Source organism: Mustelus asterias, chromosome 19 (genome assembly GCF_964213995.1).
Source record: "Mustelus asterias chromosome 19, sMusAst1.hap1.1, whole genome shotgun sequence".
In the NCBI taxonomy this organism is placed as follows: domain Eukaryota; kingdom Metazoa; phylum Chordata; class Chondrichthyes; order Carcharhiniformes; family Triakidae; genus Mustelus; species Mustelus asterias.
The window spans coordinates 30984339-31007776 of NC_135819.1; the positions used below are offsets into that span (position 1 = coordinate 30984339).

General features: G+C 45.6%; 1 protein-coding gene across 5 annotated transcripts in view; it reads left to right on the forward strand.

The window, feature by feature from the left end:
* The window catches only part of itpr2 (inositol 1,4,5-trisphosphate receptor, type 2), a 252424-nt gene extending 229420 nt beyond the window's left edge, over positions 1–23004 (forward strand). For all 5 annotated transcript variants that reach the window (XM_078235257.1, XM_078235259.1, XM_078235258.1 and 2 more), the window contains 4 exons: positions 1634–1799; positions 13588–13748; positions 16630–16791; positions 18672–23004. In XM_078235257.1, coding sequence (XP_078091383.1) covers positions 1634–1799; positions 13588–13748; positions 16630–16791; positions 18672–18758 — 576 coding nt within the window. In that variant the 3' untranslated portion in view covers positions 18759–23004. The remainder of the gene's footprint in view (positions 1–1633; positions 1800–13587; positions 13749–16629; positions 16792–18671) is intronic.
* Positions 23005–23438: the final 434 nt, after the last annotated feature.

A 23438-nucleotide genomic window follows, 5' to 3' on the forward strand; every position in this document is an offset into this window, starting at 1 on the left:
TTATGGGGATAGGGCAGGGGTTGGGCCTGGATAAGATGCTCTGTCAGAGAGTCGGTATAGACGCAATGAGCCGAATGGCCTCCTTCTGTACCGTAGGGATTCTATGATTCTAAGTTCTGTGATAGGTTAGAAGCCAGAAAAGGTTGAATACCATGAGGGGTGATGATTGAAAGGTGATAATGGGATAAGTAAAAAAATAGAAGCTATTTCTGGAGGAGAGAAGAAGGAGAAAACGGGAACATTTCCCAAATCGCTCTGAGAAATGGTGACAGAGTTTACAATCTGAAATTTTTAGCCACGTTGTTGAGCCTGGAAGACTGTAAAGATGAGGAGCTGATCCACGAACTGCCTCTGAACTTTATTGGGTGAGTGATAGAGACTGCGGGCAGAGAGGTCAGTGTAGGAGTAACCCGGCAAATTGAAGTGACAGGCGGCTGGTGGCTCGGGGTCTGACTTGCAGACCTAACGGAGGTGTTCCACAAAGCGGTCACCCAGTCTGTGTTTGGTCTTCCCATCACAGAGAAGACCACAGGATAGGTTGAAAGTACCGATATACTGGAGTGACAGAACTTGGAGGGAGTGTTTGGCACCTCGGATGATGAGAATGGAGGAGGTCAGAGGGTGGGTGTTGTATCCCGGGTGCAGGCACGGGCAGGTGCTGTGGGAAGGACCGAGTGTGTTAGGGTTGATTTGAGGAGAGGAGCAGGGTTACACAGGGAGTGGCGCCTTCAGGAAAGGGAGGCGAGGGAAGGTGCGTTTGGTGGCATGCTGGAAGCTGTGAAAAATGATCCATTGATTGTGGAGGCCAGTGGGGTGGAAAGTGAGGACAAGGGGAAGGCAATTGTTATTCAGGGAAGGAGAGGCAGAGGTGACGGCAACTGAACACGCTAGGCCGAGAACCCATCGACCACTGGTTCCTTGGTGAAGGAAGAAGGCAGACATTTTGGGAGTGCTGGTACAGAAGGTGGTCTTGTCAGGACAGAGACAAGGTGGAGAATTGCAATAGAAATGGGGATGGAAGGAAGTGTGGTAAAACTTTCTCACCCGATGAATCGTTAAGGTCGGGAATGCTGTGCCTGAGAGTAGTGGAGGTAGGTTTGATCGAAGCATTCATAAAGGAGTTAGACTGTTATCTGAAGAGGAAGAATGTGCAGGGTTAAGGGGAGAGGGTAGGAGAATGGCACTCGGTGAATTGCTCATTTGGAGAGCTGGTGCAGACATGATGGGCCGAATGGCCTCCTCTTGCACAGTTACAATTCTGTGAAGTTAGCTGAAAGAGGGACCAGGAGCAAAATTTTGCCCCATATATCCCACAAAATGGGCAGCCACAGCTAGGCCCCATCCATGTTCCCCTAGCAACGCGACATCCATTTTCCCCAAGCAATGTGACATCCAATGTTCCCCTAGCAACGCATTCTATTTGGAGGAAGTGAGCGTAGTTTAAGCCACAGTTGTTAATTTTGAAACCAGGTCAGCCGGACTGGGGGAGGTAGCAGTGGATGGAGACTAGTTGTCTGGGGAATAAGCAGAGAGCCCTCGGGGAGAAAGGCACTTAGCTGCAGCTTGTTAGCTGTTGAGTGTTTCTGCGATGCTGACTAAAGTCTGCTGATAAAGATAAATCTTTGGGTTGCAGGACCCGTTGTTTGTTGTCCGTGTCATCTACGACCTCCTCTTCTTCTTCATCGTCATCATCATTGTCCTGAACTTGATCTTTGGTGTCATCATCGACACGTTTGCTGATCTGAGAAGCGAAAAGCAGAAGAAAGAGGAGATCCTGAAGACAACCTGTTTTATCTGTGGTGAGTTATACAGTCAGAGGTTTACAGCATGGAAACAGGTCCTTCGGCCCAACCTGTCCATGCCACCCCTTTTTTTTAAACCCCTAAGCTAGTCCCAATTTCCCACATTTGGCCCATATCCCTCCATACCAATCTTCCCCATGTATCTGTCTAAGCGTTCTCCTTAAACCACAGCCTAAAACAGCGCGGTCACGATCCAGCTCCTATTGCTTTAGTTGGTTTCATGTTACAGCTATGGCTCTCTGATAGCATTCTGGTCTCCAAATCAGGAGGCTGGGGATTCAAGCCCCCCCCTCCAAAAACCTGAGCAGGACATGCAGGCAGGCAGTCTTGTGTACATACTATAAGTAAGAAGTCTCACAACACCAGGTTAAAGTCCAACAGATTTATTTGGAATCATGAGCTTTCGGAGTGACTCACCTGAGGAAGGAGCAGCGCTCCAAAAGCTCGTGTTTCCAAATAAACCTGTTGGACTTTAACCTGGTGTTGTGAGACTTCTTACTGTGCTTACCCCAGTCCAACACCGGCATCTCCACATCATCCTATAAGTGTCACAGTCTCATGTCACACTCTGATTCATCTCAAGTCAGGGCGGCACAGTGGCTCGCACTGCCTGGGTAAGGTGCTCTTTCGGAGAGTTGGTGTAGACTCTTTGGGCTCAATGGCCTCCTTCTGCACTGTAGGGATTCCATGGTTCTATGGAGTTGGCGCTGGGGAGGTATATAACTAGACATTCAATAAGATTTGATTTATTATTATCACATGTGTTAGTCTACAGTGAAACGGATTGTTTCTTGCGTGCTATACAGACAGCATACCGTTCATAGAGAAGGAAAGGAGAGAGTGCAGAATGTAGTGTTACAGTCATAGCTAGGGTGTAGAGAAAGATCAACTCAATGCGAGGTAGGTCAAGTCAAATCAAATCAATCAAGAGGTTGTTTCCAATGTGCTTTTCTTGGTGTTAACAGTCTCGAGCTTATTAAAGCACCAACTGCCGGCCTTGCCAACAATGCTCACATCACATGAACATCGAACATAGAACATTACAGCGCAGTACAGGCCCTTCGGCCCTCGATGTTGTGCCGACCAGTGGAACCAATCTAAAGCCCCTCTAATCTACACTACTCCAATATCATCCATATGTTTATCCAATAACCATTTGAATGCTCTTAATGTTGGCGAGTCCACTACTGCTGCAGGCAGGGCATTCCACGCCCTTACTACTCTCTGAGTAAAGAACCTACCTCTAACATCTGTCCTATATCTCTCACCCCTCAATTTAAAGCTATGTCCCCTTGTGCTAGCCATCACCATCCAAGGAAAAAGGCTCTCACTATCCACCCTATCTAATCCTCTGATCATCTTGTATGCCTCTATTAAGTCACCTCTTAACCACCTTCTCTCTAACAAAAACAACCTCAAGCACCTCAGCCTTTCCTCATACGATTTTTCCACCATACCAGGCAGCATCCTGGTAAATCTTCTCTGCACCCTTTCCAACACTTCCACATCTTTCCTATCATACGGCGACCAGAACTGTACGCAATACTCCAAATGCGGCCGCACCAGAGTTTTGTACAGTTGCAGCATGATCTCCTGGCTCCGAAACTCAATCCCTCTCCCAATAAAAGCTAACACACCGTACGCCTTCTTAACAACCCTATCAACCTGGGTGCCAACTTTCAGGGATCCATGCACATGGACACCCAGATCCCTCTGTTCATCCACACTACCAAGTATCTTACCATTAGCCCAGTACTCTGTATTCCTGTTACTCCTTCCAAAGTGAATCACCTCACACTTTTCCGCATTAAACTCCATTTGCCACCTCTCAGCCCAGCTCTGCAGCTTATCTATGTCCCTCTGTAACCTGCCACTTCCCTCCGCACTGTCTACAACTCCACCGACTTTAGTGTCATCCGCAAATTTACTAATCCATCCTTCCACGCCCTCATCCAGGTCATTAATAAAAATGACAAACAGCAGTGGCCCCAAAACAGATCCTTGCAGTACACCACTAGTAACTGAACTCCAGGATGAATATTTTCCATCAACCACCACCCTCTGTTTTCTTTCGGCTAGCCAATTCCTGATCCAAACCACTAAATCACCCTCAATCCCATGTGTCTGTATTTTCTGCAAAAACTTACCATGGGGAACCTTATGAAAGAATAAACATTTGTGGAAAAAGTCTGATGGCAGCAGGGGAGAAGCTGTTCTTGAGTCGGTCCCTCAGACTTTTGTATCTTTTTCCCGGTGGAAGAAGGTGGAAGAGAGAATGGGGTGTGTGGCTGCTTTTCTGAGACAGCGGGAAATATAGACGGAGTCAACGGATGGAAGGTTGGTTTGCGTGATGGACTGGGCTTCATTTTAAGTTGGTGAGAGTCGTAGCGGATGTGCCAAATTTCCTTGGCCTTCCGAGAAAGCAGAGGCATTGGTGAGCTTTCTTAACTATAGCATCGACATGATCTGGCTTGAAGCTCTCAACCATTTCCACTTCATTCCCGTTGATGTAGACAGGAGCATGTTCTCCACTACGCTTCCTGAAGTTGATGAATATCTCCTCCATTTTGCTGACATTGAGGGAGAGATATTGTCACCGCACCAGTACACCAGTTTTTCTATCTCTTTCCTGTGCTCTGCCTTGCCATTGTTTGAGATGCGACCCACTACGGTGGTGTTGTCAGCAAATTTGAAAATGGAGTTGGAGGGGAATTTGGCCGCACAGTCATAGGTGTATAAGGAGTATAGCAGGGGGCTGAGGACACAGCCTTGTGGGGCACCGGTGTTGAGGGTGATCATGGAGGAGGTGTTGTTGCCTATCCTTACTGATTGTGGTCTGTGGGTTAGGAAGTTCAGGATCCAGTTGCAGAGGGAGGTGCCGAGGCCCAAGCCACAGAGTTTGGAGATGAGTTTTGTAGGAATAATGGTGTTGAAGGCTGAGCTGTAGTCAATAAATAGGAGACTGAGATAGGTTTCTTGAGGAGGGTAGTGATTAAGAGGAAGTCGGGAGACAGTCGAGGTAATGGCATGTATTCCAATCACTAAAAACCAATGGGTAGCTGCTAAGAAAAATCTGAATTGTTAATGGAATGTTGGCCTTTTTCTCAGGAAGGCTAGAATGTGAATATGAACATAACACACAAATTAGGAACAGGAGTAAACCATTCTGCCCCTCAAACCTGTTCCTTTATTTAATAAGATTGTGGCTGATTTGCTTATGGCCTCAACTGCACATTTCTGCCTCACCTCTCTGACTCCCTTGTTAGTCAAGAATTTATCCAAAACCATCTAAAAAATCCTCATTGACGCTGCCTCCACTGCTCTGTGGGGAAGAGTTCCAAAGATTCACGACCCGTCTGAGAGAAAAGTTTTTATCTCCGTCTTAAACTAGTTCTGGTCTCCCCCCGCAAAGGGAAACATCCTCTCAGCATCCACCCTGACAATCTCTCTCAGGATCTTGTATGATTCAACAAGATCACCTCTCAATCTACTAAACTCCAAAGGGTACAGATCCGGCCTGTCCCAACATTTCGCAGAGGACAAGTCTCTCATCCCAGGCATCAGTTGAGTGAACCTTCTCGGAACATCTTCTAACACATTTATATCCTTCCTTAAATAAGGAGACCAAAACTGTACACAGTACTCTTGATGTGGTCTTACCAACACCGTGAGAACAGTAGCAAAACACCCCCACTTTTCTATTTCGTTTTCCTTGCAATAAGGGTGGCACAGTGGTTAGCACTGCTGCCTCACAGCAGCGGGGACCTGGATTCAATTCCCGGCTTGGGTGACTGTGTGGAGTTTGCACTTTCTCCCCATGTCTGCAGGGGTTTCCTCCGGGTGCTCTGGTTTCCTCCCACAGTCCAAAGATCTGCAGGTTAGAGGGAGTGATCATGCTAAATAGCTCCTTAGTGTCCCAAGGTGTGTAGATTAGGTAGATCAGTGCAGATTTAATGGACCAAATAGCCTCTTCTGCAGAGTGGGGATTCTATAATGATTTCCCCATGGTGTGTAACACCAAACTAGAGATTGTGTAGAGAGTGATTTTCATAGAAGATATCATAGAAATCCTACAGTGCAGAAAGAGGCCATTCGGCCCATCGAGTCTGCACCGACCACGATCCCACCCAGGCCCTGTCCCCATATCCCTACACATTTACCCGCTAATCCCTCTAACCTACGCATCCCGGGACACTAAGGAGCAATTTAGCATGGCCAATTAACCCTAACCCACACATCTTTGGACTGTGGGAGGAAACCGGAGCGCCCGGAGGAAACCCATGCAGACACGAGGAGAATGTGCAAACTCCGCACAGACAGTGACCCAAGCCGGGAATCGAACCCAGGTCCCTGGAGCTGTGAAGCAGCAGTGCTAACCACTGTGCTACCGTGCCGTTCTTGGCATTGGATTGGATAAAGTGATGACACATCATAAACACCCACCCAGTATATATTAAACTTTAAGGCACTGTTCACAGCCTTTAGTAATGCTAAACATCCCAAGTTCCTGTTTATTCAACGTGCTAAGGATGAAATGAAACCATTGAACTGCCTCATTGTAAGTGGGAAAGAAGCCTTCAACTGAACACCTTTGTCCATTGTGTCAGTTGGCGCTGGATGGGGTGATTTTGGTTGGAACTTGGGCTTGCCGCCGTGAATCTGGAAAGTTGAATTTGAAAATGTTATGAAATGTTAATTCCCCTCTCTGGGAACTTGTGTCCCAGTTAGAATAATAAATAATGTAAAAGGGTGCATTTTCTCATTGAACAAGAAAATGTATCTGAATATATTGGTGGATACGGTTGTAAAGAAGGCGTATGGAATGCTCTCCTTCATTGGCAGAGGTATAGAATATAAAAGTAAGGATATAATGTTGGAATTGTATAAAACACTGGTGAGGCCACAACTGGAGTATTGTGTGCAGTTCTGGTCACCACATTACAGGAAGGATGTAATTGCTCTGGAGAGAGTGCAGAGGAGGTTTACAAGAATGTTCCTAGGGCTAGAAAAGTAGCTATGAGGAGAGATTGGATAGGTTGGGGTTATTTTCCTTGGAACAAAGAAGGCTGAGGGCTGACTTGGTAGAGGTGTTCAAAATGATGAGAGGAAGAGAGAGTGTGGACAGGATAAAATTGTTTCCATTGGTGGAGAATTCTAGAACCAGGGGACATAGATTCAAGATGAGTGGCAGAAGTAGCAGTAGAGGGGACATGAAGAACTTTTTTAAGCAGAGGGGACATAAGGAAGAACTTTTTTACGCAGAGGGTAGTGGGTGACTGGAATTCACTGTCTGAGGTGGTGGTGGAGGCAGAGACCCTAAACTCTTTTTAAAAAGTATCTTGATCTGTTTAAGTGCTGTCAGCTGCAAGGCTCTGGGTCGGGTGCAGGAAGGTGGGATTAGAAATGGCACCTGGGTGTCCTCGCGCTGGCATGGACAAGATGAGCCAAATTGCCTCTTTCTGTGCAGTAATGTTTGTATGGCTCTGTGATTCTATGGCAATGTATCACTGACGGTGACACACAGTGGATGGTAGTGAATTGACACCTCACGTTTCATCCCACTTGATATTCCTTTTTGTCCCCCAATAGGGAGAAACAGTTCGGGCCAGTATTCCCATTTCCCAGCTTTTGCTGTTTTCTTTCGTTTCCCTGGAGATGAAGTTCGATTGGAGTGTAAGACCGGCTAGATTCACATTGCCCATTTTGCAGGTTTAGATTATTTGAATCATTAGACTGTAACTTTCTCCAGGAAAAGGTTACGGGCATTGAACAGGCTGCATTTCCTAATGAATCAGTAATGATGACAGACATCAGCAAACATTACCTCATGCTCTTTCTGTCCACAACATGCCGAGGTTACTTCAGGACTCCAAGGTTAGAAGAACACAATGCACACAGTGACCATCTCACACCCCGGTTCCTCCAGCTCATTACAACATGAGCACAACTTCTTTCTGAATTAATGCTCATTTGTGGTTTGAACTTCCACCTTCTTTCCTCTTGAGCTATTCTCACTGGTCTACTCCCACACAGCCTGAGGATGAACGATTAACAGAATCCCACTTCGATCTGTCCGCAGATTGGAGCGTGCAGAAAAAAGGCCCGTGGTTAAATCTGATACGGAGCAGGCCCTTTCGGACTGAGATGAGACATTTCTTCACTCAGAGGGCGGTGAACCTGTGGAATTTGCTATCACAGAAACCCGTAGAGGCCAATCACTCAATGTATTTAAGAAGGAAATCGATAGATTTCCAGACTCTAAGGGTGCCAAGGGGTAGGGGGAGAGAGTGGGAGTATGGCGTTGAGATGCAGAAGCGGCCATGATCATTCAGAATGGCGGAGCAGACTCAAAGGGCTGAATGGTCTACTCCTGCTCCTATTTTCTATGGTTCTGATTTCCTGTAGGATAGCGCACACATAAAGAACAGATGAGAGAACAGATAAAGTGTCACCTTCAGGAGGCGGGATCAAAAGTTGTGGTCCCACAGACATCTTTCTGTTTGCACTTATAAAGGCAAATGCCCCCATAACTTGTCACACTCTACCATGGGTGGCACAGTGCTTAGTATTGCTGCCTCACAGGCCAGGGACAAACATCCACATTACTCTGCGCACAAATGTGGCACTATGTCACTACACCCTTCCACAATATGTTGCTCGTTATTCAGTCACGGAAGGTCGGGAGCAATGGTTAGCACTGCTGCCTCAACGCACCAGGGACTCGGGTTCGATTCCCGGCTTGGGTGTCTATGTCTGCGTGGAATTTGCAAGTTCTCCCTGTGCCTGCGTGGGTTTTCTCCAGGTGCTCCGGTTTCCTCCCAGTGTCCAAAGATACGCGGGTTAGGTGGATTGGCCATGCTAAATTGCCCCTTAGTGGTAGGACTAGCAGGTTAAATGCATGGGGTTATGGGGATAGGGCCTGTGTGGGATTGTGGTCTGTGCAGTCTCGATGGGCTGAATGGCCTCTTACACTGCAGCGATTCTATGAATTACACCCTCCCTCCAGCACCTCCTCTGGTAGGAATCTAAATTCGGAATAATTTGTTGGGCATTATTTGTTGTCCAAACCAAGTTATTCTAATTTAGTGGCTACTTCAGAGGAAAAGTAGATGTTGACCAGTTGATACAGCACTGGGACTTTATGTAATCCAGACTGGCTTTCCTTCCCTAAAGGACATTAGTAAACCAGCAACTCAACCGACGCTCCCTTCAACAACATCTTCCAAACCCAGATCGTTACTACCTAGAAGGCCAAGGGCAGCAGATACATGGAAACACCACCACCTGGAAGTTCCCCTTCAAGTCACTCACCATCCTGATTTGGAAATATCTCACCATTCCTTCACTGTCGTTGGGTCAAAATCCTGGAACTCCCTCTCCAACAGCGGTGTGGGTGTACCTACACCTCAGGGACTGCAGTGTTTTAAGGCGGCGGCTCACCGGGGCAATTGGGGATGGACAATAAATGCTGGACTAGCCAGCGACGCCCATGTCCCATGAAAGAATCAAACATTTGGCTTTTTGACTTTGACAGTTTCATGGTCACTAATAGCAGCTTTATATTTCCAAACGGAATTTGAATTTTCAAGCTGCTTTAGTGGGTTTTGAACTCTGTTTTGGATTGTCAGACTAGGTCTCTGAATTATTAGTCCAGTAACATGACCGTACCATAAGCATTTATAATATTTAATTTGACATACCCAGGATTTTCAACATTGTAAAATATTTATCCCACCTCTTTCCCTGTTTCTTTGGCCTCATGGATCTCATTGCCTTTGTCCCACAACTCATTCCAAGCATTGTTTTGAACTATACTTTTCTAATGAACAAAATTCTGCATCATTGTCCATTACCAAAAAGAAAGGCAGGAATTGAGAAATTCTGGCAGACCTCGAGTCACATCCTAACAACTAAATCATAATCCGAAGGATAGGTTTATCATTCCTACCTCAGCTGATGTTTGTGTTGTATTCATTACCAAGTCCTTGCCAGATGTTGGATTTAGTGAAAGCATGTGGGGACATAACTGTGCAGCAAATGGCAGTAATGAGCATCAGTGATTCTCCATCCCATTGTCCTCACATTATATGTGCATCCTTCCTTTTGCATTTCCAAATTTTAGCTTTTTAATGCTGTTATGGTTTCAAAATATCGCATGTGCTAATGATCCTCTGTATGAAAGCATTTATTAAGCTCCTTGCATTAATGCACAGAGCCCTGTCCTTTGCAGACAGAGAGAACAGGTACACGTATTGCACCTGTTTCAGTGAAACCAAATAAGTAATGGCCATTCGCTGGTTCATTCCTCAGGGCAATGCCTTGACAAATCAGGGTCAAACTGTCAGATTTAAATTTTCAAACAATACTTGGCAGTTAACTGTCAGTCCCCATCAACTGGTGCATTCTCCATGGCAACGCCTCTACCAATCAGAGCCCACGTCCCAACCAATCAGCACTCTCTTCTCCTTCAACACGAGGTTGTTGTTTTCCCTGACATTGGTATTCTTGCGATTGTCCCTGATGAGTGCAAGATGAAAAGCTTCGACAAAATGTATTTCTTTCACAAGTTCTGTACGACCAAATGACTATTTGAAAGCATTTATCTTAACTCTGCCTCTGCTACTTATGCCTTTGGTACCGACTCATCGACCAGTGGAAACGCTTTCGCTATGTACCCTGTCACTTTGAAAACCTTTCTTGGATTTTCTTCTAACCTTTTTGGGGAAAACCCTCATTGTAATGAATCACCTTCTATCCTTTTGCCAGTAGCTGTATCTAGTCATCCCGGAATGGAATGTCCTGAATGGTGCACACTACACAAACCATAGTCGAATCAATGCCTTGTACAATCTTCCTTGCTTTTAGGTTCAGTGCCAGCAGCATAATATCCAGAGCCTCTGTTGCTTTTGTTAATGTTATTTTTATGCCCGTGCTCTTGAAAGAATTATATGAAGTGTCAGTCTTTGCTGACTTGTTACATATCTTGCCTCTGAGTCAGAAGGTTGTGGAATCAAGCCTCGGAGATGGGCTAGCACCTCATGATAGTATTAGCTATCATGTGGATAAGACATTAAACCAAGACCCTGTCTGCTCTCTCGGGTGGGTGTAAAAGGTCTCTCAGCGCTATTCGATGAAGAACAGGGGGAGTTCTCCCATTCCCAGGCTCAACCAACCAGAACAAAAACTAATTATCTACTCAGTTATTTCCCGCCTGTAGCTGGGACTCTGCTGTGTTCCCTCCATTACAACAGTAAAACCCAGTCCATCACGCAAACCAGCCTCCCATCCATTGACTCTGTCTACACTTCCCGCTGCCTCGGCAAAGCAGCCAGCATAATTAAGGACCCCATTCACCCCGGCCATTCTCTCTTCCACCTTCTTCCATCAGGAAAAAGATATAAAAGTCTGAGGTCACGTACCAACCAACTCGAGAACAGCTTCTTCCCTGCTGCCGTCAGACTTTTGAATGGACCTACCTTGCATTAAGTTGATCTTTCTCTACACCCTAGCTATGACTGTAACACTACATTCTGCACTCCTTTCCTTCTCTATGAACAGTATTCTTTGTATAGCATGGAAGAAACAATACTTTTCACTGTATACTAATACATGTGATAAATCAAATGAAGAATATATTTGTATTTTGGCTGTAAAGCATTTTGGGTGATTCTGAAGTTATGTAGGAGGGGCACTCCCACTTTTGTCTATGCTGTCAACAGCCTCTTTGTTAAAGGAATACTCCCTTTCACAGCTGTGTTTTTTTCATTCTTTAATGGAATGTGGGCATCACTGGCAAGGCTGGCATCTGCTGCCCATCCCTAATTGCCCTGAATTGAGTGGCTTGTTGGCCATTTCAGAGGGCAGTTACATTGCTATGCCTCTGGAGTCACATGTCGGCCAGACAGGGTAAGGACGGCAGATTTCCTTCCCTAAAGGACGTTATTGAACTAGTTGAGTTCTCACAACAGTTGGTGATGTTTTCACGGACGTTGTTGCTGAGACAAGTTTTCACTTCCGTATTTTATTAACTGAATTCAAATTTCACCAGCTGTTGTGACCGTGTCCCCAGACCATTAGCCTGGGGGAGTAGTTCAGTGCCATTACCACTACACCACCATCTTCCCATCTCTGACTCAAAGCCTGTGCGCGTGCTCTGTTATCCTTGGGGAATCTCATGCTTGGATTAATTTTCAATTGATGATGCTGTCAGATATATCTGCTGGGATTTTCCCACATCGCCCGCCCTGCCTTGTGGTTTTATTAAAGTCTCTCGCCAAGGACACTCCTGCTCAGCTGACCCACTCTCAGCAGGAGCTAGAAGACGCCTTCTATTTATTTTCTGTCAGACTTGGAAAAGAGTTGGGAGAGCTGGACTATATTCAGACCCTACTTCCGGAAGTGAGTGTCGCAAACAGAGCATCAGCCTGAAAACTGCATGAAGCCAAGGATCAACAGCCTTCCCAAACTGTCTGGGAATCTTCCAGAATTAAAGACTGATCTCGGGGTTGGGGGGAGTGGGGAGGGATGGTGGAGAGGAGGCTGGGGGGGGAAAGCAGGGGGTTGGTCGTAGTGGCTCATTCTTCCCCCATTCCACTCTGGTCAACCTCACAACAAGCAGCAGGTACCCCCCAGGGTGCAGTGCAGCCTAGTTCATGGTCACAACATTTCAGATCATCCAGACTCGAAACGTTGGCTCCATTCTCTCTCCACAGATGCTGTCAGACCTTCTGAGATTTTCCAGCATTTTCTGTTTTTGTTTCAGATTCCAGCATCCGCAGTATTTTGCCTTTATTTTAAAGTTTAAGTTTATTTATTAGTGTCACAAGTAAGCTTACATTAACACTGCAATGAAGTTACTATGAAAATCCCCAAGTCGCCACACTCCGGCGCCTGTTCGGGTAACACTGAGGGAGAATTTAGCATGGCCAATGCCCCTAACCAGCATGTCTTTCGGACTGTGGGAGGAAACCCACGCAGACACAGGGAGAATGTTGCAGACTCCACACAGACAGCGACCCAAGGCCGGAATCGAACCCAGGTCCCTGGTACTGTGAGGCAGCAGTGCTAACCACTGTGCCACCGTGCCGCCCTGGTTACATCTGACTGATTCATGAGTGTCTGATCAGTAAAACCCTGTGGTTCCTGCAGACCAGAGCATTGTGGATATTATAGCTACTATCATTGAGCAAATGCCACGAGTATCAGCCTGTTGGGTGACCAGTGGTGGAACAATTGTGCTAGATCTTGGAAAATGTCCAACCCCTGTCTAATGGACGCCTCATGTCTTGATAATGTGACCTTAGGAGCCAAGTTAACTGTGCCAAATTTACTTTTGCTCGCTGCTTTAAACTGTTTAATGTTCACGAGTCTGTGGCAGGAATTTTACCGGCACGCCTGCCCCGGTTCCGGGGACAGGTGAGGCTCGGAGAACGGCATTCTCCGCTGGCCTCGGGCAGGATCATACAAACCTTGGGTGGATGCGCGGGTAAAATTCCACCCAGTATGTTTGTTTTTAGCATTATGCCTCAGTGATGGATGAATCCTCAGTCTGACCTAGCTATAGTTGTATATATTAGTATAAGCAGATTAATGGGGACATCGGTATAGACCCCTGAGACCCTACTGTTTATACTTATGTAGCCTATGGAGTCAAAAGCTTCCTCTAACACAATACAACAAACAGCCAAACACCATCTCCTTCCAATGAGCCACCAGCAAGCCCAGCACAGATTCACAGGCACTAATAACATACGGCTAACCAATTATTTTTTTGTTTTATTTGAAGGACTTGAAAGAGACAAGTTTGACAACAAGACTGTGTCTTTTGAGGAGCACATCAAAGTTGAACACAACATGTGGTACTATTTATACTTCATTGTCTTAATCAAAGTCAAGGATCCCACTGAATACACTGGACCGGAAAGTTACGTTGCACAAATGATCAGGGTGAGTCCAGTGGGATTGTGTTAACACTGCTGACTATTTACCAGCATTTATGGCCTGGGAATTACTACCTGAGAAAAGTCCAAAGTCCGTCTAGTTTACATTCCACCATCCTGGTATTCCCATGGTATAATAATTAAGTTGACTCATCCTAACGATCATTGGTACAAGGAGGGCTCTAGTGTTGGAGAACTTTGGGAATTATAGGTTCAAAGGTAGCTGTCTCCTTTCTCCCCTCCCCGCCCCAAACAGACTGTAACCTCCACACATCCTGGGCTGGACCTTCTTCTGGGCTGGGAAAATCTGACCTGTGCAGGCTTGTGCTAGAAAACTGCAAGCCCGACCCATTTGTGCATCCTCATGCCATTTGTGTCATTTCATGTTGGGGTCTGGGACACTTAGCAAGCTCTGTTTGAGGAGTGTGAGTGCGAAGATGGGTCTCAGTTCTCCAACACAGTATACCAACTCCAACAGTGATTAAATGCCCAGTGTGCTGATGTTCCTTTCAGGTTACACATATTATTAAAGGTTCTTACACTACACTCGAGTAAAAAGCAGGTTAAAGTCCAACAGATTTATTTGGAATCACGAGCATTTGGAGCTGCTCCTTCATCAGGTGAGCCCAGAATAAACCTGTTGGACTATTTTACACAGAGGGTGGTGGGGGCCTGGAATGCGCTGCCGGGCAAGGTGGTGGAGGCGGACACAATGGGAACGTTTAAGACTTATCTAGATAGCCACATGAACGGAGTGGGAATGGAGGGATACAAAAGAATGGTCTAGTTTGGACTAGGGAGCAGCATGGGCTTGGAGGGCCGAAGGGCCTGTTCCTGTGTTGTAATGTTCTTTGTTCTTTGACTTTAACCTGGTGTTTTAAGACTTCTTACTGTTTTGAGTATTGGCAGCTGCAGTCACATAGCTGAAAGCTTTTTACTCGAGTGTTATGCAAGAACCTTTAATAATGTGTGTAACCTGAAAGGAACCTCAGCACACTGGGAGACATCACTTCATCTTCCCACTGGGTCATTACCAGTCCAATGCCAGCATCATGAACACTCAGTATGTTCAACAATGGGAGCATATCTGACTGTCTAATGTCCTTTTATAAAATAGAAACAGAATGGTAAGGACAGCATACTTGGGGGTAATGCTAACTTTGAACCTATCAGGCAGGACTTTGCTTCTGGGGTCTGGACCCTGACATTGGGATCGTTTGCCTACCCCGAATCCTGTCAGTGTTTACACCTGACGCCAGAGTCAATAAGCTGGTCAGTTAGTGACCAGATGGCATTCTCATGTCCAATTAGGGACGGAGGATAGGAGGGCCAATAGGAGGCTCCCTGAACGGTTGTCAGGGTCACCATTTAGAGGTGGGACCTGCCGGTTAGATAGGGGAAAGAGGGAAGAAACCCCGAAAACATCAAAACAAAATGTAACCGTGACTACCAGACTGTCATTGTGGCATGGGCATCCCTGCACTGGGTGACCTGTGACCCTGTAACATGTGTGGCTGTGGAGATTGAGGGGTTAAATTGCCAGATGGAGCTCCGGGCTCCCCAGTTAGCTGCAGGGAGGCCTCTTCCATTCAGGAAGAATCCAGCCGGTGTCAGGAGATTGGTCTGAACCGGCACTGTAGAAGGTTTAAACAGCTCCACTCTCCCCTGTGCCTGATCCAAATGTCAGCCAAACTAGCACCTTCACGGCACATTGTCCACTCACCACCCCAGACAGGTGACCATTAAACCCATGGTTCTGAAAGCTCTCCATGACTGGGGGGGTGATTCCATCATCTGGTGTCTGCCGAAGGGTAAAGACTGATTACCCTGAAATCATTGTACCATGTGACTGTCAGCTGGTCAAAGGTGAACGAGGTGGACCTCCGTTATTTTGTTCCTGTCAGTTTCTGAGTTTGGAGCAGACTGCTTTGTACAGTAACCTTCTCTACAATGCTGGGCATCAGTCAGGACATTGTGCAGCTATTTACCATTCTGATCCATCAGCTTACAAAATAAAGTGAAGGCTCTGAAATGGTGTGTGATTAACAATTAGACGGCCATTGAGGCAGCCAAACATTAATCTTGACTATTGCTTATAACAGTGTCACAAAAAAGGATTATTTCAGACTCTCCACCCTGCCCTCCCACTACTTCCTTCCTTTGTTTTCAGTAACTGATGTTAAAAGAATTTTGCCAAATCAATAAGAATGCTACCACCACAGTAGAGTTTTCCATGGCACTGGGTGGGGGAAAGGCGTACATTTTGTCCAAAGATTTTGTCCAAAGATTTTGTCCAAAGATGTGCGGGTTAGGTTGATTGGCCATGCTAAAATTGCCCCTTAGCGTCCTGAGATGCGTAGGTTAAAGGGATTAGTGGGTAAATATGTGGGGATGTGGGGGTGGGGCCTGGGTGGGATTGTGGTCGGTGCAGACTCGATGGGCCGAATGGCCTCTTTCTGCACTGTAGGGTTTCTACGATTTTGTTCCTTTGGGAAGTGATTTGTCTAATTGTATTTCTGTAGAGTAGCAGGAATATTTTCTGGAAATTGCTATATAGATGTAAGCCTTTTTATGCTGTAGCGTTATCAAGCAATCATAAATTTCCAACAGTATTTGGGACATAAGTTTCTTACAGCAGTGACTGTAATTCAAAAATACTGAATTGGCTGTAACTTCTTTTGGGACATCCCGCAGTCGTTAGAAGCTTCTTTCGTTCTTTCTTTCTTCCTTCCCTTCCTTTACTTTTTCTCCCCCCTCCCTCTCCCCTTCCCTTTCCTCCCCTTTCCTTCCAGTATATTAATTTACCTCAACGTATTAACAAAAAGCCCATCACTGCTGAGTTCTGCGGCCTGGCTGAAGTTTGGACTAATTTCCTTGGTTGGTTACAGGAGAAGAACCTGGATTGGTTTCCTCGGATGCGGGCCATCTCCTTGGTCAGTAACGAAGGCGATAATGAACAGAATGAAATCAGGTCTTTGCAGGATAAGTTGGAATTGACCATGAACCTGGTGGTGCAGCTGTCTGGTCAACTCTCAGAGCTGAAAGAACAGGTAAAGGAGCAAGTTAAACTCTGGCCGCATTGTTCCTGGGACTCGGCTACTCTCTCCGAATATGTTCCCTAATTGTCTGTGAATCCCTGGGGTGGGGTGGCGACTGAGGGGGTGGGTGGGGGTGACTGGGTGGGGAGGGGGCGGTGACTGGGCAGGTGGGGAGGGCACCTATGTGGCAGAAAGCAAAAATTGGCTCCACTATAATCTATGATAATAACTTTCACCTTGACCATCTGGGAAGCAGATCAGCAACTCACTGTAGAATCCGTCTGATTCCCATCCAGTTGGTTTCATTGGGACAAACATTAGATTCTTCAATGGATGTGTGATTAGTTGGACCAGATTAATGTCAACGTTGATCACGAGGCTGATACCATGGTTGGTGGGACTGTCCTGTGAGGGATTGGTTCGACTGGGCCTGTATTCACTAGAGTTTAGAAGGATGAGGAGATCTGATTGAAACGTATAAAATTCTAACCGGGCTGGACAGACTGGATGCTGGGAGGATGTTTTCCCTGGTTGGGGAAACTAGAACCAGGGGACACAGTCTCAGGATATGGGGGAGACCATTTAGGACTGAGATGAGGAAACATTTCTTCACTCAATGGGTAGTGAACCTGTGGAATTCTCTATCTCAGAAGGCGGTGGCGGCTGGTCTGAATAGCAAGTTTGCGGATGATACTAAGATTGGTGGAGTTGCGGATAGTGATGAAGATTGTCAGAGAATAAAGCAGGATAGTGATAGGCTGGAAAATTGGGCTGAGAAATGGCAGATGGAATTTAATCCGGACACATGCAAGGTGATGCATTTTGGTAGATCCAATTCAGGTGGGAGCTATAAAATAAATGGCAGAACCATCAGGAGGATAGACACACAGAGATCTGGGTTTGCAGGTCCACAGAGCCTTAAAAGTGGCAGCACAGGTGGAAAAGGTCTTGAAGAAAGCATATGGCACGCTTGCCTTCATCAGACAGGGCATCGAATATATAAGTTGGCAAATTATGTTACACTTATATAAACGTTGGTTAGGCCACATATGGAGTAGTGTGTCCAATTCTGCTCACCACACTACCAGAAGGACGTGGAGGCTTTGGAGCGAGTACAGAACAGGTTTACCTTTAATCATTAGCTGTAAGGAGAGATTGAATAGACTGGGATTGTTCTCCCTGAAAAGACTGAGATGAGGAAACATTTCTCCACTCAGTGGGTAGTGAACCTGTGGAATTCTCTATCTCAGAATCTCCTGTTCTTTGTAATCCACATCTGGAGGTCATAAGCTAAAAATGAGAGCTAGACTTTGCAGAGTGAACTTGAGAAAGTATGGTAGAAATTTGGAACACTTTTTGCAAGTGACAAATTGATGCTGGATAAAAGATCAATTTTCAATTTGTGATCAATAGAATTTTGTTCGCAAAAGGTGGGTATGTGGAGTGAAGTCACAGCCATGGTCTCATGGTCTGGTGTAAGGGGTCAAAGGCTAATTCCTGTTCCCATAAATGTTTGAAAAGGAAAATGGCAGAGCTCTCAAGAATCTCAGAACCTTTACAGGCCATCCGGAGGCCATTTGGTCCATCAAGTTTGCACTGCCTCACTGAAAGGGCATATCTCGATCGACCCTGCCTCCAGCACCTTCTCAGGAAGTTCATTTCAGACTCCAACCACCCTCTGGGTGAAAAAACGTTTCTTCACCTCACTTTTACCCCTTTTGCCGATTATTTTGAATCCGTGTCCCCTCGTTCTTGATGTTCTCAAAGACAGAGCAGAGTGGGAGTGATTGGGAAACTCTTTGGAAAGAAGTGGGACAGGGACGATGGGCCAAAGGGTCCCTTGGCATGCTGCATTATCCTGTTTTGATATGGGTTTTTGTTATATTTTGTAGATGACCGAGCAAAGGAAGAACAAGCAGCGCCTGGGATTTCTTGGACCAAATGCACCTCAGCTGAACCATCAAGTGGCAGCACATTGAGGAGCAGAAACATTAGAACATTGGGTCTCACTCTGGGGACAAATAATGCTCGCTGCTGAGACCCCACTCCTGTTTTGAGAAAATGCCTTAATAACTGGATTGAAGCAGTTTCGGAGCACACCGGCCTGAATATCCATCTTGGGAATCATATTCCTAGAAGTGACGTTCCTACTACTGCATTCAGACTTACTCAATTGCATTCCAATTTTCCTCTTCGTAATCCTAATGTGTCTCTTCACTTCCTGCCACAATCAAAATGCTCAGTATTGTTGTCTCACTTCTGATTACAAGGTAGTGACCATTTTTTCATGATGTTTCATTCATTCTTGGGATGCGAGCATTGCTAGCTTTTATTTCCCCTTCTCTAGTTAGCTGTATGAGGTTAGTGGTGGACTTCCGACTTGCACCTCTGCAGTTGTTGTGTTGGCGACCCTCGTGATGGATTACACAGGAGCTTGCAGGTTTTGACCCAAGAATGGTGATCCGGCCAAATCATCATGATGTGGGGGTTGGAGCGCAACTTTCCAGCATCCTTGTTCTTATGGGAGGCGATGACCTAGTGGTATTATCTCTAGACTATTAATCCAGAAACTCAGCTAATGTCCTGGGGATCCCGGTTCGAATCCCTCAGTTAGTGGAATTCGAATTCAGTAAACAATAAATCTGGAATTAAGAATCTACTGATGACCGTTGTCGATTGTGGGAAAAACCCATCTGGTTCATTGATGTCCATTAGGGAAGGAAATCTGCCAACCTTACCTGGTTTGGCCTACATGTGACTCCAGAGCCACAGCAATGTGGTTGACTCAACTGCCCTCGGGCAACAAGGGATGGGCAATAAATGCTGGTTAGCCAGTGACACTCCTGTCCCACGAATGAATAAAAATGAGTGTAGATCATGGGTTTGGGAGGTGATGCTAATGAAACTTTGGTGAGCTGCATTCTGACAATCATAGTGCGCAGTATTAGATGTGTAACCTAGTGGTTGAGCTGACAATCATATTTGCTTTGCCCTGGATGGTGTCTCGAGTGTTTTTGCAGCTACCCTCATCAGACAAGTGGCGAGTATTCTATCACATCCTGACTTGTGCCTTATAGATGATGCTGATGATTTAGGCAATCAACAGGTTATCTATTGACCACAGAATACCCCTTGGGTTATATGATTGGCCAGTTAAGTTGCAGGTTAGCAGTAACCACCTAGGATGTTGAGATTCTCTAATATTGGAGAAGGCGATTGCTAGATATTTGTGTGGCGTGAATGTTACTTACCAGTTACCAGTCTAATATTACCCACACATGCAGTCAAGGACTGAGTAATTGTCAATGGCATTGAAGACTGTACAATCAACAATAAAGAGGTTATTACTGAAGCAGTTAAAGATGGTTGGGCCTAGGACACTAACATGAGAAACTCCTGCAGCAGTGTGCTGGGACTGAGATGAATGGCCTCCAACCACCACAACCTTGTGCTAAGTAAGACTCCTGGGAGAGTTTTCCTCCTGACTCCCATGGGCTCCACGTTTGCTACAGTTCCCACTCAGCCAAATGTGGCCTTGATATCACGTACAGGCAGTCACCCTCGCCTCACTTCTGGCTGTCAGCTCTTTTGTCCATGTTTGAACCAAGGCTGTTATCATAGAATCCTACAGTGCAGAAAGAGGCCATTCGGCCCATCGAGTCTGCACCGACCACAATCCCACCCAGGGGCTATCCACATATCCCTACATATTTTACCCACTAACCCCTCTGACCTATGCATCCCGGGACACTAAGGGGCAATTTAGAATGGCCAATCAACCTAGCCCGCACATCTTTGGACTTCTCTGACTTCTCTGTAATGAAGTCTGGTGTCAGTGATATTGATGTGGAGATGCCGGCGTTGGACTGGGGTAAGCACAGTAAGAAGTCTCACAACACCAGGTTAAAGTCCCACCCACCTGACGAAGGAACAGCCTGTTCCGAAAGCTAGCGGCTTTTGCTACCAAATAAACCTGTTGGACTTTAACCTGGTGTTGTTAGACTTCTTACAGCCTTGTTTGATGCAGAGTGATGCCTCTCAAACCATAAGCACTAGTCTCTCTCTAAACAGAGTGTCCCTCCGGTGGCTAATTGCGGATTGATGGGCCTAGATCATTGGGGCTGTACATGGAGACTGCCTCTCCTCGTGGTTATTTAATTGCCCAGTACCTTGGACTGCTGGATGTCAGGGCTGCAGAGTTTCGACAGGATCTATTTTTTGTGGGTTTGCTTAACTTTGTTTGCAGTTTGCTGCTTCCACTGTTTAGAAGAGTTGTTGTAAAATCAGCACCTCATTCTCAGCAAGCACTGCTCTGACATGGCTCCTCAATGCCTCAATGAACCAGCGCTGGTACTCAGGCTTGACGGTAATAATGGACTGAGGGACATGCCGGGTCTTGAGGTTACAGATGGAATACAACTGTTCTCCACCTTTTATTTCTTTATTATCTTTCTCTATTTTTCTTCCCCCTACTTCATCCCCCTTTTTCTTACCTTTTCTCCCCTTTGCTACCCCTTGCCCCTTTTTCTCAAGTTGACCTCTCTCCCACCCATCACCCCCCTCCCCCCACATCTTCGTCTGTCACAGTTTACCCTCTGATTTCAGCTTCTCTGCCGTTTGGCCATTCGGCCTTTTATTCTCTCTACGGACTGCCATTAGCAGCCTTTCCCATTGGTTTTGTGGCTATGACTCATCTTTCATTCCCTCACCCTGCAGTATAAATATCTCCCATTTTCTCTGCCTTTTACCTTTGACAAAGGGTCATCTGGACTCGAAACGTCAGCTCTTTTCTCTCCTTACAGATGCTGCCAGACCCGCTGAGATTTTCCAGCATTTTCTCTTTTGGTGGGGAAATACAATTCTGTTTCTGCTGATGGTCCACAAGGCCTCGTGGGTGCCGAGATTTAAGCTGCTAAATCTGTCCTGAATCTGTCCGCTCAGCATGGTGACCCTGTTCCTGTTCATAATCATCCTGTTCCCTCAACTTGGTGTCCATTTTCTCATTCGCTTCTCTGATAAAAAGAGACATGCCGTCAAAAATTTGCTGCTTGCACTCATCAGGACAATTGCAAGAATACCAAATTTCAAAGGGAACAACAATTTGTACTTCATGAGAAAAGGGGTGCTGCTCGGTTGGCAAGTTGACTCTGATTGGTGGAGATATTGCCATGGTGAGTGCTGACATATTTGTATGCAGGGGGCTGTAGGTGAAAGAAATGTAGCCAGCAGGCGATGCACTTTGTAGAATAGACAAACGTGGGGGGGGCAATAGCTCTCTGATGCCTTCGAGCCAGGCCATTCAGGAATGACATCTCATCACATTTTTCACCCACCTGCAAGCCAGGAACTTCCTCCGCCAAAAGACTGCAAGTGTTCGGTCAGCTTTCAAGACTGATAGATGTTAGTTGGTTAGGGAGCATTGAAAGGGTGAGTAAATGCAGTTGAGATGTGAATCGGCCACTAGCCAGGCTTGTAGCACTGAATGGCCCACTCCTGTTCCTAAGCTCTGTCTTCAATATCGTGCGTCTTGTTAATGAACCGTGTGACAGCAAAACTGAGCATTTTAGCAAGAGGAACTGGAATCTACGAAACAGTCGCACATTGCTGAATATTTGATTCCTGGGTCAACTGGACCAAAAGAGAATGAATAACTTCAACCAATACTCAACTTTATCTTGTGTACATTTGAACAGGGGTATAAAACTGTGGACCAAAATGGTTGGAATAGAAGGGAGAGGGAGGAAAGTCAACGGAATGCTTCTTTTGCTGGTATGGAGGAACATGGGGGAGCTACGTTCCTGGCGACATATCTCAACTAAAGACACTTTTGTTCTTTGATAGCCACTTTGAATGTATCTAACCTTTCAATGTTACAAAGGTACTAAAGCAAAAAAAAAGTATTTTTATATCTGAACCAATTGAACTACAACAGATGTCTGGTGTTTAAAAGATGAATTTTGTATATTAATGGTGAAAATCGCTGAGATATTTTGCATCAAATTACTAAAATAGTTTGTTTTTTTAAAATGTGATATTTATATGCTTTAAATTTGAATATCTTGCAAAAGAGTGGGGAGGCAATAGAAATCTTCAATTAAGTCATCATTACAACACCTTTTTAACTGGTATTATTTGTATGGCCTTTGTAAAAGAAAAGGGAAGGTTTTAATTGATTCTGACTGGATGATGTGTTTTTATCTGAAACTAATAAAGCTTATCTTTTTTAGTGAGCAGGAGTATATACTGAGCTGTCACCGCCTCACTGAGAGGCTGCAACCACTGCTTTCTGATCTGATGATAAGGAGGCAATCTGATTTTCTGTATATAAGCCGACAATTCCATTGTGGAACAACAGAAATCAGACCGCAAATCATCCTCTTGTGGTCAACGATAAGACACCGAGAGGATGTATTCTTTCCCTGAATGCCTGGAATACTTGATTTGATTTATTATTGTCACATGTATTAACAGACAGTGAAAAGTATTGTTTCTTGCGCGCTATACAGACAAAGCATACCGTTCATAGAGAAGGAAAGAAGAGAGTGCAGAATGTAGTGTTACAGTCATAGCTAGGGTGTAGAGAAAGATCAACTTAATGCGAGGTAAGTCCATTCAAAGGTCTGACAGCAGCAGGGAAGAAGCTGTTCTTGAGTCGGTTG